General features: G+C 39.9%; 1 protein-coding gene across 5 annotated transcripts in view; it reads right to left on the bottom strand.

The window, feature by feature from the left end:
* The window catches only part of TOX (thymocyte selection associated high mobility group box), a 299,196-nt gene that overhangs the window by 149,079 nt on the left and 133,290 nt on the right, over positions 1-16,827 (bottom strand). For 3 of the 5 annotated variants that reach the window (XM_077876859.1, XM_077876860.1, XM_077876863.1), the window contains one exon: positions 510-575. The exons of 1 other annotated variant lie outside the window; for it this stretch is intronic. In XM_077876859.1, coding sequence (XP_077732985.1) covers positions 510-575 — 66 coding nt within the window. Of the gene's footprint in view, positions 1-509; positions 576-1,967; positions 2,044-16,827 lie in introns of those variants that run through there. One more of the 5 variants, XM_077876862.1, reaches the window with a different exon arrangement.

The raw sequence follows: 16,827 nt of genomic DNA, 5'->3' as shown, positions 1-16,827 counted from the left end.
GAAAGTCTCAATCACAGCATGCACTTGGGCTCCAAAGCTACCCACCCGGCAGACCCTGCAAGCAGCCATACAGCGCCCACCGGCCACGTGCTTTCGGTTATAAATGCAACGTTGTATTGAAAACTGCCCCAATAGTCGATAATTAAAGCTACTTGTGACATGTGTAGCTTATAATGATTAACTCGTCTATCGTCAGAAGCACAAATAACCTGCACCTGTAAAGACTTTATTTCCTAAAGGTAAAACAACTGTTTAGGAAAGATCATGCTGGCAAAACAGCTGCTTGCCATTCTGGAGAGGAAACAAGGTAGTATCTTTCAACAAATGCCAACTCCGGTGTTTTATCAGCTCTATCTCATTAACTGGAAACAAGGCTTAAATGCTTTGTTTATAAATTATGATTATTCCTGATTGCGGCAGTTACTGATAGTGCTACTCATTTGCAATGCAACTCTTTGAATTTGTTTAATTACAATTTGAAACAAGGCAGAGAAGATTAATTAACCCACCTGGCTGGCTGGCACATAGTCCTGGCTCGGCTCTGTCATGCTCATATACATGTTCTCACCGTCAAACTGCGAATGAAATAATAGTAAACATTCAGCAATCTTGACTGTGTGCATGTTTGTTGTTGCTGTTTTCACCATCAAACTGGAAAACAGTAGCCATAAAAAAAAAAAAATACTGTGGTTGGGAGTACAGAAAATCTGTCATAGCAAGTGAGCCACATCTTTTCTCTGATGTTTCTGTTGTCATCTTTCCTGACCCTGGATGTCAGTGATTTGGAGTAATTAGTGCTCTAGTAATTACAGCAAGCAAGCAAGAAATGAATGGTTTCCTTTCATCTGCAATCTGTTTTAAAACAAAAATGGCTCATTTTGCATACCATGTATACATACTGCAGTTCAGTTGTAATGAAGTATTAAATGAATGGCACTGTATGCTATACAAATACACTAAGGCACAGCTCAGTGCATTCTGAGTTTAGCTCTCAAAGGTGAAGAAGTGCAGAGTTGTTATAAGAGACTAAAACTGGCTTCATTGCAATAGCCTTATGATGAACAGTTTTAACTTTATAATAATCCTTGAAAAGAGCATGTGGCATTACAACTGTGGCTAAGAACGATAATGCCAATGAATACCGGGAAGAATCTACAAGCTCCACGATTAAACACTCCTGTCCAAAGTTTCTCAAAGATCTAGAATGAATGTTGGTATTACAGATGCACAGAAATTCATACACAAATGTACAAGGTAGGGACAAGAAGGGAGGAGGAGATTCGTGGGGTGGTACAAGTGCAGAACCGTCGGACAGTCCAAGCAACAGGGACATAACAACAACATACTTTTCATTATTTGGGGTTTCAAAGCAGTAATCACTCCATTCAGACTTAATCCCCGGCTATCTTTAGTCATTTGATCAATGGGCAAAGCATCCCTATACTTTCATTGCCAGACTAATTTCAGATGTGGGAATTCGAAAATCTGAAAAATTGCTTTTCAAGACAGAACAGTGTTATTGATGGAGGTGCAAGTACACAACAATACGGACGTATTCTATATACCATCAAAAAAGAGAAAACCGTGTTACAGACATCACATTCCACCAACTATGGGCTGCTCACATGAGAGGGTTGTACAAACCCTGGGATACCCCCAAGGTCTCTGAACTGGAACGTACAGCGGGTGCGTGCCCTGAAGATTCACACAGACGCGGGAAGACCCTCTTAAGGACACTGAAGCACTCACGAGGTTAAGTTCAAGGATCCAAAGGGTTTCCACACACATCACCCTGCAAATGTATTTCACTTGATATGAACAAACTTACTTATCTAAACAGATATGAAATCACTTATTGAATGATGTGGTTGTTAGGACAAGTCATAAATAGCACACTTAGAAAAGACTAGCTAGACATTTGGTTGCTTTGTCATCTGGCTCAGGAGCCCTGAGTCCAAGTGACTTACCCAAAGTTGCTTTTCCATCAGTCAGGTGAACGCCTTCCACCCAAAGATAGGCTAGCCCCAGTCAATCCACCTGCTACTGCTAACAGCTCAAAACCTGACAAAAAGCATCATTCAGCATTTCTCCACCCCCACCCCCTGTTGGTTTGTTTGCAAATGTTTCTAATGTTAAGATGCCAAAGAATCATTTAAAATATGGACAGTTTCTCTGACTATAGCAAACTAAACTGAACAGAAGTAGTGAAGTGGATCAAATACTCCACGGCCTATGCATATTCTATAAATGTGTTACTTTCTATTTCATCTTCTCTAACTCGTTTTCTAAATCTGGTGTCGTTCTCAAGCCAACTAAGGCTTTGAAGTTTTGGTTTTAGTCTATCCAAAGTGTATGCTAATTGAGTATATTCAATGTTACTGCTCTTGATAAGGACTCTGCTCAAAAAGAACCAATGCTTAACTACCAGAGAGCCAAGGCTGAAACAGCATTTTACAATAAAAGGTATGTGACTATGGGAATAACTTGTTTTTTGGAGTACATTCCATGTCCCCATCACCTGCCTGTAGCTTTACATGTACTAACTGGCATGTATTAACTGATTCAATCTTCACAACAACCACGAGTTAGGTACTATTATTACATACATTTTATAAAGGAAGATGCATAGGCACAGAGATGCTCAAGGTCACAGAGCTCTCAAGACAGGCAGCCTGACTTGCCAGCACGTGCACTCACCCACCAGAACATATAAATAGATTCTGAATGATAATGGTGAGTTGGCTATCAATTCTGAAAACAGTGTCAATAAATGATCAAGGCAGAGTGGTGGCACTACCTCAACCCTGAGATACTGTCCCGAACCTCTGTGGCATTGTGAGACTTTCAAAAGACTAAGATTCATAGTGAGCTGCCAATTTAGTAATCAGGTGGGCAGAATGTCTCCATATATTTATAATTAAGCCTTAAAGTTTTGAGAGGAGGTAGGATGATGATTTGTTTTATGTCAACCTGACTGGGCCCCAGGGTGCCAAGATATTTGGCCAAATTCTATTCTGTGTATGTCTGTGAGGTTATTTTTGGATGAAATTAATGTAAGAATTGGTAAAATAAGTAAAGAAGATCACCCTGCCTACTGTGTGCATGTGTACATGGCACAAAAAGGCTGACTCCCCCTGAGAGTAAGAGGGAACTCCCCCTACCTGACCCAGTGAATTGGAACAACAGTCTTTTCCTGCCACCAGACTTGAAACATCAGCTCTTCTTGGGTCTTAAGCCGGCCAGCTTTTGGACTGAAACTATACTACTGGCTCTCCTTTCCAGCTTCTCAACTATAGTTTTGGATTTCTCAGCCCCCACAATCAAATAAGACAATTTTGTACAATTCATCACACACCCTGATGGATCTTTTTCTGTGGTGAACCCTAACTAAAATGCTCTGGAAACTTATTTCTGGAGGACCTTCTATGTAGAAACTCAGGAGGGGATGACAACTGTTCCATGCTATGCTTGCTTCCTAGGGGAATGGAAGCCATGTTGATATTGCTAGGATAGTCTCTGGACTCACTCAGTCCCAGTACCTCCCACACACCTTCACACCTCTTTGTCCAGAATGCCTTTCTTCCCTTCTTTTTGCTGAAATGTTTCTCGTGCCCCTTGGTATTTTCTTACACCCTTAGGGCTTACACCCTTTTCTTAGGGCTCTCTCCAGTTCTGGGCTCCCTCAAGGAGCCCCCTGGTTCCAGTGGGTTTTTTTTTTATTCGGGACCTATCTTCACTGAGGGAGCTACTGAGGATACACTGTGCATCTTAGTTATCTCTAGCACCTCAATAGCTTAGGACCAGCACATGGTTGGTCCTCAGGAAATGTCTATAATACATTATTGACTAAATAGATTATTTTCCTAGAGAAGGTGATCACTTGAGAAGATAAATAAGATTCAATTTTTAGAGAATGGTTTGAAGGCTTTGGAAAGGGGTCAGCTTAATGTTTTATGGTGAAGTAAAATTGGAGCAGAAGCCCTTTGAAAAATGTACAGAAAGAGCTAACACCATTACTCAAATGCTAGATGTAGTTCTTCCTAAGATTTTTATATAATTAAAAAACAGAGAGATGGGCCCAGATTCAAGAGACCTGCCTATAAATGAATGTAGGCCTCTTTCAGAAGAATTTTGAGATGCCCAACAAAAATACAGCTGTATGTCACAACAGGCGTAGTCAGTCCTTGTGGCTTGATCAACACATGAGCCCAGGATCCCAGACCCCTGACCCTATCCCCTCTCCACACATACCCCATCAGGTGAAAGCCATCGGTATACTGTTCACAGCTCCACTCAACCATACCCTTTCCAGGAGCTGGTTCCAGGGATCTCCCAGCAGGCCTTGTGCAGATGCACCGTTCTTAGAGTGCACCACGTGTAGTGGGCACATGTCCACTTGGACATGTGAAATTATACTGGAATTATAGTGCATAGAGCTCTAGAACTCTGGTCTTAGAAAGATCCCCAAAGGCTTCATATCTGAACCTCTCATGCTACGATTGGAGAAACAGACTTTTTTATTGGTCACATGGTCCATCTGGGACTAAAATCAAGGTCTGAATTCTTAGCGGAAGACTTGGCCACTAGAACATGCCTCTGCTTTCTACTCCATCACTCACAAAAATGGGGGAACAGCCTCTATGACTACTTGTATTTGTATATGGCTTATGTGCATACCCCACAGTCTTGAAGGCACAGTATTTGCAGTATTACATTAATGATCCTGCTCTGCTTTATCTGGACCACATATTAGAGGAGCATTATTAATAACTGTTGCAATAAAATTGTTTTATTAAAAATAACTAATTACATTTCCCTACCCCTTATGTTTATCATAGTTATTATTCTTAGAAGTCAACTGAATTCAGGCATTATAACTTTTTAAAACATATCCAAACATACTAGGACTTTTAATTTCCATGTACTCTCAATTTAAAACCTGAAGCAAAGTTTGAAAGAATAAATAGGCTGGCTTATTTAAATCTAAATGTAAATGGCATCAACTCAGGATTAGCCTTTCTGACCAAGTGCTTTTATATTCTTTATTGTGTTTTTATTTCAAAGCACCAGGGGATGCAATCACATAAAAAGTCATTTATAATCTTCTACTACAGTTTTTTGAAATTGTTTTTAGAGGATATTAACCAAACCCATAATCCCAAAGAGCTTTTCAAACTAGGTAGTTATTATATCTTCTATTTAAAAACTGAAAGCAGACATCCAACACTGTCTGAACACAGTGAATGATGAGCAAAAATGGGCAATATTAGGCAACCCAAACCACCAAAACCAGAAAAATCAAAGGTAGAATGTGAACTATAAATCAATCACTGGCATTGGTACAGGAAATGGAATCTTTTTAGGGAAACCATTAGAGGAAACCGAGAAAACTGCTCTTGGGTAGGGGTGGCGGAGAACCTCATGGAATCCATGAAACAGTGCCACATTGTATGGCCTAGAAAAGGGAAAATCTTACATTTCTGGGTGTTTTCTGAAGGAATAGTTGATACTTTGAAATTTTTTTAAAGAGCTAAAAGTAGAAATGTTTATGGCAGAGAGTTAATTTGACATTACTGAGAAGATGCATTATAATAAATCAGAAGAGAGGGTAATAGCCTCAAAATAAAATATCTATTTTTGTGTTGCTTGGCTCAATACAAGATTATAAGTCATCCCTCCCCACCCCCTCCTTTTTTTTTTTTTTTTTTTTTAATAATGGAAGAAATAACCTAAGTTTGAGGCAGTGAAGCCAAAGCCTTTTGTTGTTTCACTGAATGAAGCAAAGCATTTTGAGAGCCAATGCAAAGGGGGATCATGAGTCCGGGAGCACCCAGCTCTCTGCTGCTCCCAAGCATGGGAACCACGTAGCCAACAAAAACAGAGCCAGGCAAACTCCGACACATGCTCCCTATCCTCCCACTCTCAAGGGTTAAGTTCAGGAGACTCAGGAGAGGGAACCTGTGTTGATCTTCCAGCTTCAAGGCGCACTGGGTTGATGCGAGGTAGTCTAAAGTAACAGGCCTCGCGAGGGGCCAGGCTGAAGGCGACCGGTACTGGACACGAGGGCCCGGACAGCAGCTCCCACTGCAAGGAAAGGGGAGCAGAGCACAGCCTATCAACGCCCCGTGGAAAGAAACCGTCACTGGGCCGGTGCTTTGAATGGAAGCGCCTCACAGCCTGGCACCCTCCGAGCTGGGACGGGACCGGGCCGGCACGTGGCCCCTTGAACCTGAGCGGTCAACACTCTGCGGGCTGGAAATGGGATCCGGGCAGCAGGCTGGGCCCTGGAGGGGAGAGAGAAGCCCAGACCCACAACTAAAATACCGTGCCCGGAACTTAGAATCTGGCCTTGTTTTTTTTTTTTTTTTTTCTTTTTTTGGGGGAACTGATTTTATAACTCGTTTTTGTCCTAGAGATAGATTTGATGGGACAGGGGTTGGTGGGGAGACTTGTAATATTGCGATGCCTTTGTTAGTTTCAACAACTGAAATTTTCAATAATGACGATGCTCCGCATAAACTTACAACTCAAACGAACACCTGTATCTTCTGTTAGGTATAGGCTCCGTATGATGCCATCACGGCTCAAGCCAATTTTTTGACCTTTGCAGGCACTTTCCAATCACATTAGGTGTATTGAGTCCTTTAATTGTTCTGATTACCTTGCAATATGGTGACTATTATCACTCCCATTTTACAGATGACAAAACTGAGGCACAAACAAGTTAAGCCACTTGGCTGTGATGGATTCCATCACATGGGCCCCAGCCCAGGTCTTCTCAGCCTGTCTGACCTTAGGCCTTGGCCACTGGACTTTGCTTCCGGGACTGGCTGACACTATACCCATAGTCACAAAGCCCCCCAACATACCACTTCTGCTGCCACTACAGCTACAGACGAAGGTGCCCCAAGCCTGGCACTAACTTACATCAAGAGGCTCTGCACTTGCACTGGAGCCCGGTAAGTTCTGCTTTTCCCCCAAGTCTGTGCAAAAGGGCCAAGTAACACGTCCTGAGAGTGTGGCAGAGATGGGATCCAGTGGAAAGGACTGACCCGCAGCATCCCCTGTGGCCCCTTTAGAGAAGCCCCTCAAGCCCGGCAACCAGCAGTGATTTGTTGCAAAGCTATGACACTTGGAAATATGTGCTCTCCCTGTCTCCTTGCCTCCCTGTCTTGCTTCCTCTCTCTCTCTAGTTTCCCTGCATATTCCCTCCCAGCACTAACGCATGAGCTTTCTGGACACTAGGACAGGGCCCAGTAGTACACTGCTCAGTGACTGTGCTTGTAGGGGCCATGCTGCTCTAATCTGATCCCATCTTTGTTCCACTTCCATTATATTTTATTTAAGAGTCATTAATTCTATTTTCAATTCCTGTGCCAAGACAGAAACAAACTTATGAAATAGTAATAAATAGAAGAACAAAGATTTTCCTGTATCACAAAAACATTGCTCCATTTGAAAGGAAAAAAAAATGCAGGTTTCTAGAAACGTTCATTAACCCCAAACTTCCAACACAGGCAATACATTTCCATTATGCATTATTTAAGACAGCAAAGAATGTGTGGGATAAAAGCTTAACTATCAATCCAACTCCATTCTGGTGAGTCTAATGGCAATCAGTTTAACCAATTGAAAACATGCATGGTTTTTGCCAAAAGGCTTCCCTCCAGAAGGCGTAGTGATATTAGAAAATCAGGAGCAATGATTTCTGATTCCAGGTAGGAATATTGTTTTTGAAATAAATTCCCAAGTAATTTCTGAGTCTCTAAAGCATAAAGCTGTAAAACTATACCGTATGCTTGAAACGTGGGTAGTTTCAAGTGATTGGTTCAGAACATTCCTTTTAACTTGTCATGTTTTAGACAAATTTCTCTGATTCCATGCAGTAAGGGAACAATTTGAGAAGTACATTCAAACTTGCTGGCCATCCTCACCTAAGCTCACTATTTCCACATGATCTCAGCTCTCACCTCATTTACCACAATCCCTAATCCTGCATAGATGTGGAATGAAAAGTATGAAAGTCATGACTTTTGGGGGGCTGGCTCTTTTATTGCTGGTATTCCTTCTCAAGCACGGTGAGCATTTTTCACAACCTGACAGGCACAGAAAAAAAGTGAGAGTATTTTTCTACACCTGTCTGGTCTGGAAGAGCACACTTTGTTCGGGGAACCTCAAAACAAGAAGAAGGTAAGAGACTAAGGGAAGTTCAGAGCATTGATAATGTTATGAGACTTGTATGACAGATTTATAAAACAGATTAGCGGAGAACTTATAGGCTGGTTTGGGGACAACTGAATAGGCTGTAAACTTTTTAAAAAGATGCAAGGACAAACAATTATTGAATAATTTTGAAATTAAAAGTGGTAGTACCAAATAAAAATATAAATAGGAAGGTACAGAGTTATTAAGATGGAGATTCTCACTTCCCTATTATTATTACTCAGAAAATAACATTGTGGCTAAATATAACTATGATGTTACAGGAATAGATTTATGGTAATTAAAATCTCCTAATGGTAGGACAGGTGTTGAAATATAGTTTGGTAGGTTCAGGGCAGACTTGACCAATTAGGAATACAAGAAGTTCAGTTCATATCCACTCCACTTGTCTTTTTTGAGATCGTATTTGGCATTTATTTTCTTCAAGTTCCTGAGAGTTTCTGTTTTCCAAATAGATACATAATGACATTTTTAAAAACGGGATTAAATCCTTCAGGTTATTGAGTATGAATCTGTCCACTGTGAAGGGAAGCAAAGCTCTAATGTGGCGTATATCTGCCATTTTAAGGAAATTGGGAAGTCACTCAATCCATTCGTTATATCAAAAGGAGTGTAATTTTTAAATTTTCCTTAACATCTTCAAATACTATTTAGTTATAGCTATTTTTGCATAACCTCCTTTGATATTTAATCCGTGATCTCATGTGACTTTCCCTACTGACTTATCCACATTTTTCTGAAGCTTATGGCATAATTTCCCCTGCGTTAGCTTAAGGCTTCATGCAGATGTCCCCCTCGCAGGGCATATGCATTATACGTGTTTACAGTTTCAGTTCCAAAGTTTCTCTTATTGTCTTCATGTTTATAGTAGTTCAAACTACTCCCCTTAGATCGCCCTGCACTCTCATTTGACTTTTTTTTTTTTTTTTTTGGTAGCATTCTCCCCAGTACTTTATCTCCCCTTTAAACCATGTCCTTTTTTTTTTTTTTTTTTTTATAACATTATATGTTGCCAGAAACATGTCAGAGCTGAAACTAGAAGTCTTGTTGCTGGAAACAGCATGTGGACCTCTACTCAAAGCCTTATTTATACTGCACAGTGAGAAGTGATTGGTCTCCTTTGTTTTATTCTCTGGAATGGCACCATATGATGCTCTTTTGTTGAAAAATTGAGAGAAGAAACTATCACCACATGGGACTATCAGGGGTAAACCATCCAGCCTGATCTCACTGGTCCGTTAAAATTCCATGGTATTGACATGCTCCCAGAAAAAAATGTGATAGTTTTTCATTCATTAATTCAACAAATGGTCATGTTGCATCTACTAGGTGCCAGGCCCCTGTCTTGGAGATAGCTGCTGACAATAATTTTCTGCTTCTTGTGTGTCAGGTGCACACGTGTATTTACTCATTTAATCCTTACAATAACCCCGTGATGCAGGCAGTATTCATGTCCCTTATCAATAAAGACAATGAGCCTTCAGGAATTGAGTAAGTTGGAGGACATAGAGCAGAGCCTCAATTCTAGTCTGTCTGATGGCAGAAAAGTATCTAACAGGAGAAGTCAGCTCAAGGGAAATAAACCCTTTACAAAAGAAAAGGCTTAATGAACATGCAAGTTTTAGGTATCCTAACAGAAATGTAGGATTAATGAATACCATAACCAGCTCAATGACTATCAGGCCAGCAGACTTTATTGTTTTGTGACAGTACCCACTGACTGACAATGGGTATTTCCTACAAGTACCTGAACTAGAGCAGTGAGCAGAGGCAGAATGTGTGTTAAAGAAACCACAGAGTCAGGGGGATCCCTGGGTGGCTCAGCGGTTTAGCGCCTGCCTTTGGCCCAGAGCGCGATCCTGGAGTCCCGGGATTAAGTCCCGTGTCAGGCTCCCTGCATGGAGCCTGCTTCTCCCTCTGCTTGTCTCTCTCTCTCTCTCTCTCTCTCTATGTCTATCATGAATAAATAAAAAATAAAATCTTTAAAAAAAAAAAGAGTTCTTTATATATTTAAAAAAAAAAAAGAAAGAAAAAAGAAACCACAGAGTCAAATAACCCAGGATGGAGTCCTCTCTGCCACTCAGTGACTGTGAACATGGGATGAGCGTTAGTGGCCCCGTCATGGGACTGTCATGAAGGCCAGACCCACATCTGGAAGCGCCCAGCACAATGCTCAAGTCTAACAGATACTCAAAGTGAGTCCCTTACCTCTCTCTCTACTGCATGATAGCCTGGCCTCCGCCAGGTCAGTGCATTACGCTAGTCTTCCTTCTCCAACACTGCCTAAAACTCTTCACTACTCTCTCAAGCTTTCAGGTAAATTTCAGCTTCCTTAGTTTCAAACCCCAGGCCCTGCATGATGAAAACAACTATGGCCGCGTTAAGGCCAGGGCATGTGCCATGCCAAGTGTCAAATATTGTTGACCTCATTCCTGTCTGCATCTTATGTGACTTCTGTAGTTCATCACTGCTTCTAATTTACATATGGCCCGAAACCCCTGCCGCTACTTCTTTCCCTCCCCTCCTCTGCTTGGAATACCTTTCCCCATCCCACTTCCTGTTATTTCACTCCCTGTTTTCCTGGCAGGAGTGAAATGATCAGGGAGTTGAGCAACCAACCTGGAACAATTCTGGGTATGAAAGGAGAGATTGAACAATTATGACTGAACAAAAGTCATAAGCTTGGACTCTCCCAGCCAAGGAGTATCTTGCCAGCAGAAGGTAAGGCCTCCTTAAAATCGCTGATGATGTAGGGTCCCTTCTCTGCACCAGCCTAAGTTCTAGTTCTCCATGGCATCTGGTGCTTTCCTGTAGCCTCCATGTCATTGTACTGCCACTGTTTCTTGACTCCTCTCCGACATTGGACTATGAGCTCTTTGAGGGCAAGGACCTTCCTATTTATTTTTCTATCCCCAGCACTGAGCATATGCCAAGCACATGGTATTTCCAAAAAGACATTGATGAACGATCAAATAAATTCAGTGCAATATCGCGAGGACTAACATCGTTCCAGATAGTTCGCCATTCTATGATTCCACAGTAGTATTTATTCCATGTGTTTTCACTTCCAAATCAATTTCTACCCATGAAAATAACTGCTCCCCGGAGGCATTGCAATCTTCTGCAAACCAGATCACACTCTAGCTTTCCCTTCCTTCCTGTCCTCCAGGGACCAGATTGTCTTCACTTGCTCGAGTTTGAATAATTTGAAAAGAAGTTCGTTTTATGAGATCTTAGATAATAGCTAACATCTTCATGGTACCAAGTAGGCAAGACCAGTTCCAGTAAGCAGATTGTGCCCATGCAGCTCCAGATCAAGCTAGTTTATTTTTTCACACTGACGTCAAGCTGCTGGTGAACATTTTGCTCTCTGAATCATCTCCAAATCTATACCAGCATGCTAATGAAAAACCGACTGGATTGGCACACAGAATGCAAGTCATTCTTCCCTTTCCCCATGTGGTTCGTGAGTAATTCGGGGCCTCTTTTTCCCTGGTAGGCACAGCGGAATAGGAAAGAATTTGGGGGAGATTCCATCATGGAGTGGGGTGGAAATAAGAAGATCCTGATAGGAGTCCCGATTTGGACACTTCTTAGCAGACTGATCTTGGGAATGAGAGTAAGAATTATATGTTCTTCATGCAATTATTTCAGATTTAAACAAGATATACCAAAGCATTTGTAGTTAAAGAGCACTAAACATATAAACACTGTGCTACATTCTGGAAACTATGGTACATCCGCCTTATGGTAAGTTTATTGGACCGTTTCCGTCATTTGTTGGAAAGATCGATAGGCAGAAAGTAGTGCAAAATCAGGCTCAATATGCCCTGAATTCGCCTGTGAAGAGGTCTCTAATAGAGAAAGTGATATGTAGACATGATTTTTTAATCGCTATACTTGTACACAGTCCTACCTTAAATATTAGATAAGAGAAAAGCAATGAGTGGACAAAAGAAAATGGTAGAGTAAGCACCAAATAAATGAAAACTTTATAGAGCATCATGTGTGTATCTATGTGCACATAAACATGTGTACACGCACATGTTCTTTACATATGTGCATATTTATTTACTGTGTGTGTGCAAAATATTTTTCTCCGGAAATGTTCTTTAACTGGCTTTCATTTACATTATTTGAGATCGTATAGAGGAGCAATAAAAACCGCCACATAAAATTGCAGGAGAAGTTGTCTGAAAGTGCAAAGCACACCTGAATGCTTCCCTTAATTTACAGAGAAACTATCACCCAGTCCTAGTGAACTACAATATATCACATTCACTTAGCTTGCTTCAGGTGAATTTATTGTCACACAATGAAGATTTCAGACAGTTTTGGCATAAAAAAATGCAATGTTATACTTAAAGATATAGTAGTAAGATACAGAATGATATAGGTCTCCTAGAGCATTTGATTTTTCATTGCTTATTAGCTCTAAGCATTAAATTATCCATAAGATAATGATCACTCATTGTATTTTCTGGAGCTATATAACAATTTCTGTTCTGGTTCACCAATTGCATAACTCCGCTAGATACTTAGGCTGTTTCAAAAATCAATGTATAATGCTCACATCAAAGAAATTATGTAATCTCTACTGCTCTGTAACCTATTATTTCACTTTCTGTAAGAAACTCTACATTATAAATACCTTTCGCACACTTCCTATTTGCTATGAAAAATTCTGGAATAATACATTTTTATAGCCATTAAGTAAATTAATATTAATGTTAGATTAAATGGTTTCAGGATTTTTCTGTTTGAAACGCCTTCTGAATAGTTCTGAGCAAAATGTACATATTTTAAATATATCTAATGAGTCTTGTCACTAAGAAATCCCTCAATGTTGCTTAAGATATTCAACTTGAAACAAATAATTTAAACACGTATTGAAGTCAGAATAGAATGGAAACCAAACATTAGAGCAAGATCAAATTATCCTCGAGGGATTCTTATTTTAAAAGCAGAACAATGTTGCCCTTTCTTCAGAGCTAACAGGACCTTCCTTGGCAAGTTGTATAGTCGTGCCTATGTGCCCAGTGCGTATAATACAGGCAACAAAGCTCTTTGGACACAGGACAGGAAAATATCCTGCATCTGCTATATAAAATCCTAGAGTTTCAGACCCCCCACTGCAGCCCACTTTGAAGCAATGAAACTGCATTTGTAATAACACATTTGTATTAGTGGTTCCAAAAGCTAATGCAGTTTCTCAACACATGTGCATTCCTACCTTTATGCAGACCGTAGGCTGTACGTTCTAAAACAGTGCATTTTTACACTGTCTGATTGTTGAAAAGGAAAGGGCTTGTGGATATGTATTTTTAGGAAAGCTTATGAGGCTCAAATATCTGCTATTTTCCCCGTAACTCTTCTTTCTGTTTCATCCATTAGCAGTCACTGAAGACTATTTTCAGTACAACGTTAAGTTGTGAAACTGATTCAACAAAGGGATTCTGTAATGCCAACCACATCAACCATAGAGTTGAAGCAATTCCATTATTTAGACAGTCATTAGCACTTCCTTGGATCTTTTTGGATTCCAGTTCTGTTTTGTTATTGTTTTTCAATTGCTTGGCCCTAAGCTTTGCTTATTCTATTTAATAATATCATGATAGGGGCGCCTGGGTGGCTCAGTGGTTGAGCATCTGCCATTAGGGCATGATCCCGGGGTCCCACATCGGGCTCCCCCCAGGAGCCTGTGCCCTCTGCCTATGCCTCTGACTCTCTTTGTGTCTCTCATGAATAAATAAATAAATAAAATCCTTAAAAAAAGATATCATGATAGATATACAATGCAACCCACGTCTTCTATGGAAGTGGTTCTCTGAGGCGCCTGGGTGGCTCAGTGGTTTGGCGCCTGCCTTCGGCTCAGGGCATGATCCTGGAGTCCTGGGATCGAGTCCCAAATCAGGCTCCCTCTGCCTGTGTCTCATTAATAAATAAATAAATAAAATCTTTTAAAAAAGGAAGTGGTTCTCAGCTGGGGGTGATTCCACCCCCACTTTGATGGTTATGACTAAAGGGGTGCTACTGGCATCTAGTGGGTAGAGACAGGATACTTCTGTACACCCTACATAGCATAGGAGAGCCCCCTTAAAAAGAATTATCCAGCCCTGATGTGAACAGGGTTGCTGCAGAGAAACCCTGGTGTATGAAATGTGCTTAGTTTGAAATTTGGGTCATCTTCATGAGAAACTGTGAGATGAGAGATGATATCAACTATGAAATGACTCCCTCAAGTAATAAAGTAGCTCAGTTAAATCAAATACTTTAAACGGCCTAAATAGTTTGTTCAATGCAATGAAATCACCAAACTGCTATAGGTCTGAAAGCACTATTCCAGGTGCTTTGGGTATGGTATTCAAAACAAGAATTAAAGAACATCATCCCAAACTTACAACTCCATTAATTTGAAATAAACACACACTGTATGTTTACATCCTTTGGAGTTACAATTACTCTGGGCAACCACAAGAAAACCAAATTAATTCTTTAAACTACACATAAAAACTGCTACTTGTCATGGTTGAAACCCGAGAGCTCTACGAAAAATCAGCAATTTGTTAATTGGGATTCTATTTATCTTTTCATGCACAAAACTAATTATTTGTTTTCAAGATGCTGTGTCTTCATTAAAACGATTAGTATTCTGAGTAGATGGCAGTATTAATTTTATAAGTGAAATTGGAATTTCATCACTGTTTTATGTGCAGTTCATAACACAATGAGTATTTCCACATGATACCAATCTGTCTAAAAAGAACAATTCTTCATAGACACAAAAAGTAGATATATCTAATTCACAGTGCCCACTATTTTTTTGAAATATCTTTCTGGATATCAAGGAGGCATATATATTATTCTCTGAAAGATAAATATGTAATACGTATATATAATATTGGGCTATGCACTACTTACAAAACCCTATCTCCCCCACCAAATTTTTATATTTTAAGACAAATATAAATTAAATCTAAAACAAATATAAAGTCTTGTCTTCAATTTTTTCTAAGGAAGGGGAGTCTGTGACCAAATTATCTTCTATAATAGCAAGAGCAACTAATCTGAAATTAATTAATAAAAGTCCTCTGAATTTGGAATGTATCCCCTATTTTTTAGGCAGCATGTTTATCACCCCAATAGTGCCTTGGTTTAATAACATTATGACTTTCATTCACTTAGAATGTGGTAGTTGGACATGAAGGGGAGTGTCTCAGGAACGTATGGGTTTGCTAAGGGAAGACTATAGGATTTTATATGACCTCAGGCAATTCACAAAATAGATGCCCTTCTCAGTGGATACCTGGAAGTGGCCAAGTGGAGCCTGGGGGAACTTCAATTTTAGTGAAATCAGAAGACACAGAAAATTAGAAGTGTTCAGTGAAAACAAAATCTACGTAAGGCAGAACTCTGAGAAAAGTTAGCCTGGGTTCTCTTCCACACCTTGAAAATGGTAAACAACACTCTGTGCTGCTGGGGCTCACCTCTCAAACTGGTTAAGTAATTTTAATGAATAAGGCAAGAAATCTGGTCGCAAAAATCCTCTAATAATCTTAAAGGAAATAAACTACCTAATGTTTTTAAGCATTTAAACACTACTCGTTCCTAATTAGAAAAGTATGTATTAATAGACTTGTGTTTTTTTAATAGCATATTTTTTAAGTTTATAAACTTTATTTTTTAAATTAGTTTTAAGTTCATGGAAAAATTGAGTGCAAACCACAGAGTCCTCATATACTCCCCATCCCCAGGAGTACAGGATCTCCCCCGGCAATTGACATCCCACACCACAGGGTTACATTTATTATAATCGATGAACCTACATTGACCAAGGCTACTGCCCAAAGTCCAGAGTTTACATTAGGGCTCACTCCTGGTAGTGTACATTCCACGGGTTTTGGCAAATGCCTAGTGCCAGGTAACCACCATTACGGTATCATAGGAAAAGAACTATATTGGGGGCGTTTAAATTTTTTTTTTTTTTTGGTCTACACACAGTTAAGAGGATTCTTTTTCAGCCAGGACTGCCTCTACTTCCAAAAAAGTGCTGTTGCTAAAAATAAAGCCTCTAGTCTAAGCTCCTACTTGCAGTCCTTACCACACTGAGTATTAATTGGATTTTTCTTAAATTAACATTTGGGAAGGGTTAATGGAAAATGACATGCCTATTTAATGCTCTGCTCATTTGACATGATATCTTTCCAGAAATATCTGTAAGTAGATACAGGCTTTTACATGGATTAAAATGTCAGTAGTTGATTTCATAAAGAGGCAATACCACAATTATATTTCTTGTGCTGTTCCATCCTCAAACTGAATTTCTGGGAACATTTCCAAGTATCCCCAACAGCCTTTCTAGGTTAGTGACCAGGAATGTTTGCAAGTGACTAAATTTATATCATTTGGGCAAAAACTTCCCTTTGTGTTTCAGGCTATGTTGATACAGAACAAAATAGAGTAGAGAATTGGCAATTATCCTATTAATTTGATGAATGTGGACAGCTACACCAGATATTTTAAACCACCAAACAGAATTTTTTTTGTCTCAATGATCTAATTTGTTAACCAGATAACTGCCAAGACTCCAACATCATTCTGTTC

The sequence above is a fragment of the Canis aureus genome, chromosome 28, assembly GCF_053574225.1.
Source record: "Canis aureus isolate CA01 chromosome 28, VMU_Caureus_v.1.0, whole genome shotgun sequence".
Taxonomy (NCBI): Eukaryota; Metazoa; Chordata; class Mammalia; order Carnivora; family Canidae; genus Canis; species Canis aureus.
Note: the sequence above shows the minus strand (reverse complement) of the source record. Positions and strands in the feature narration are given on the sequence as shown.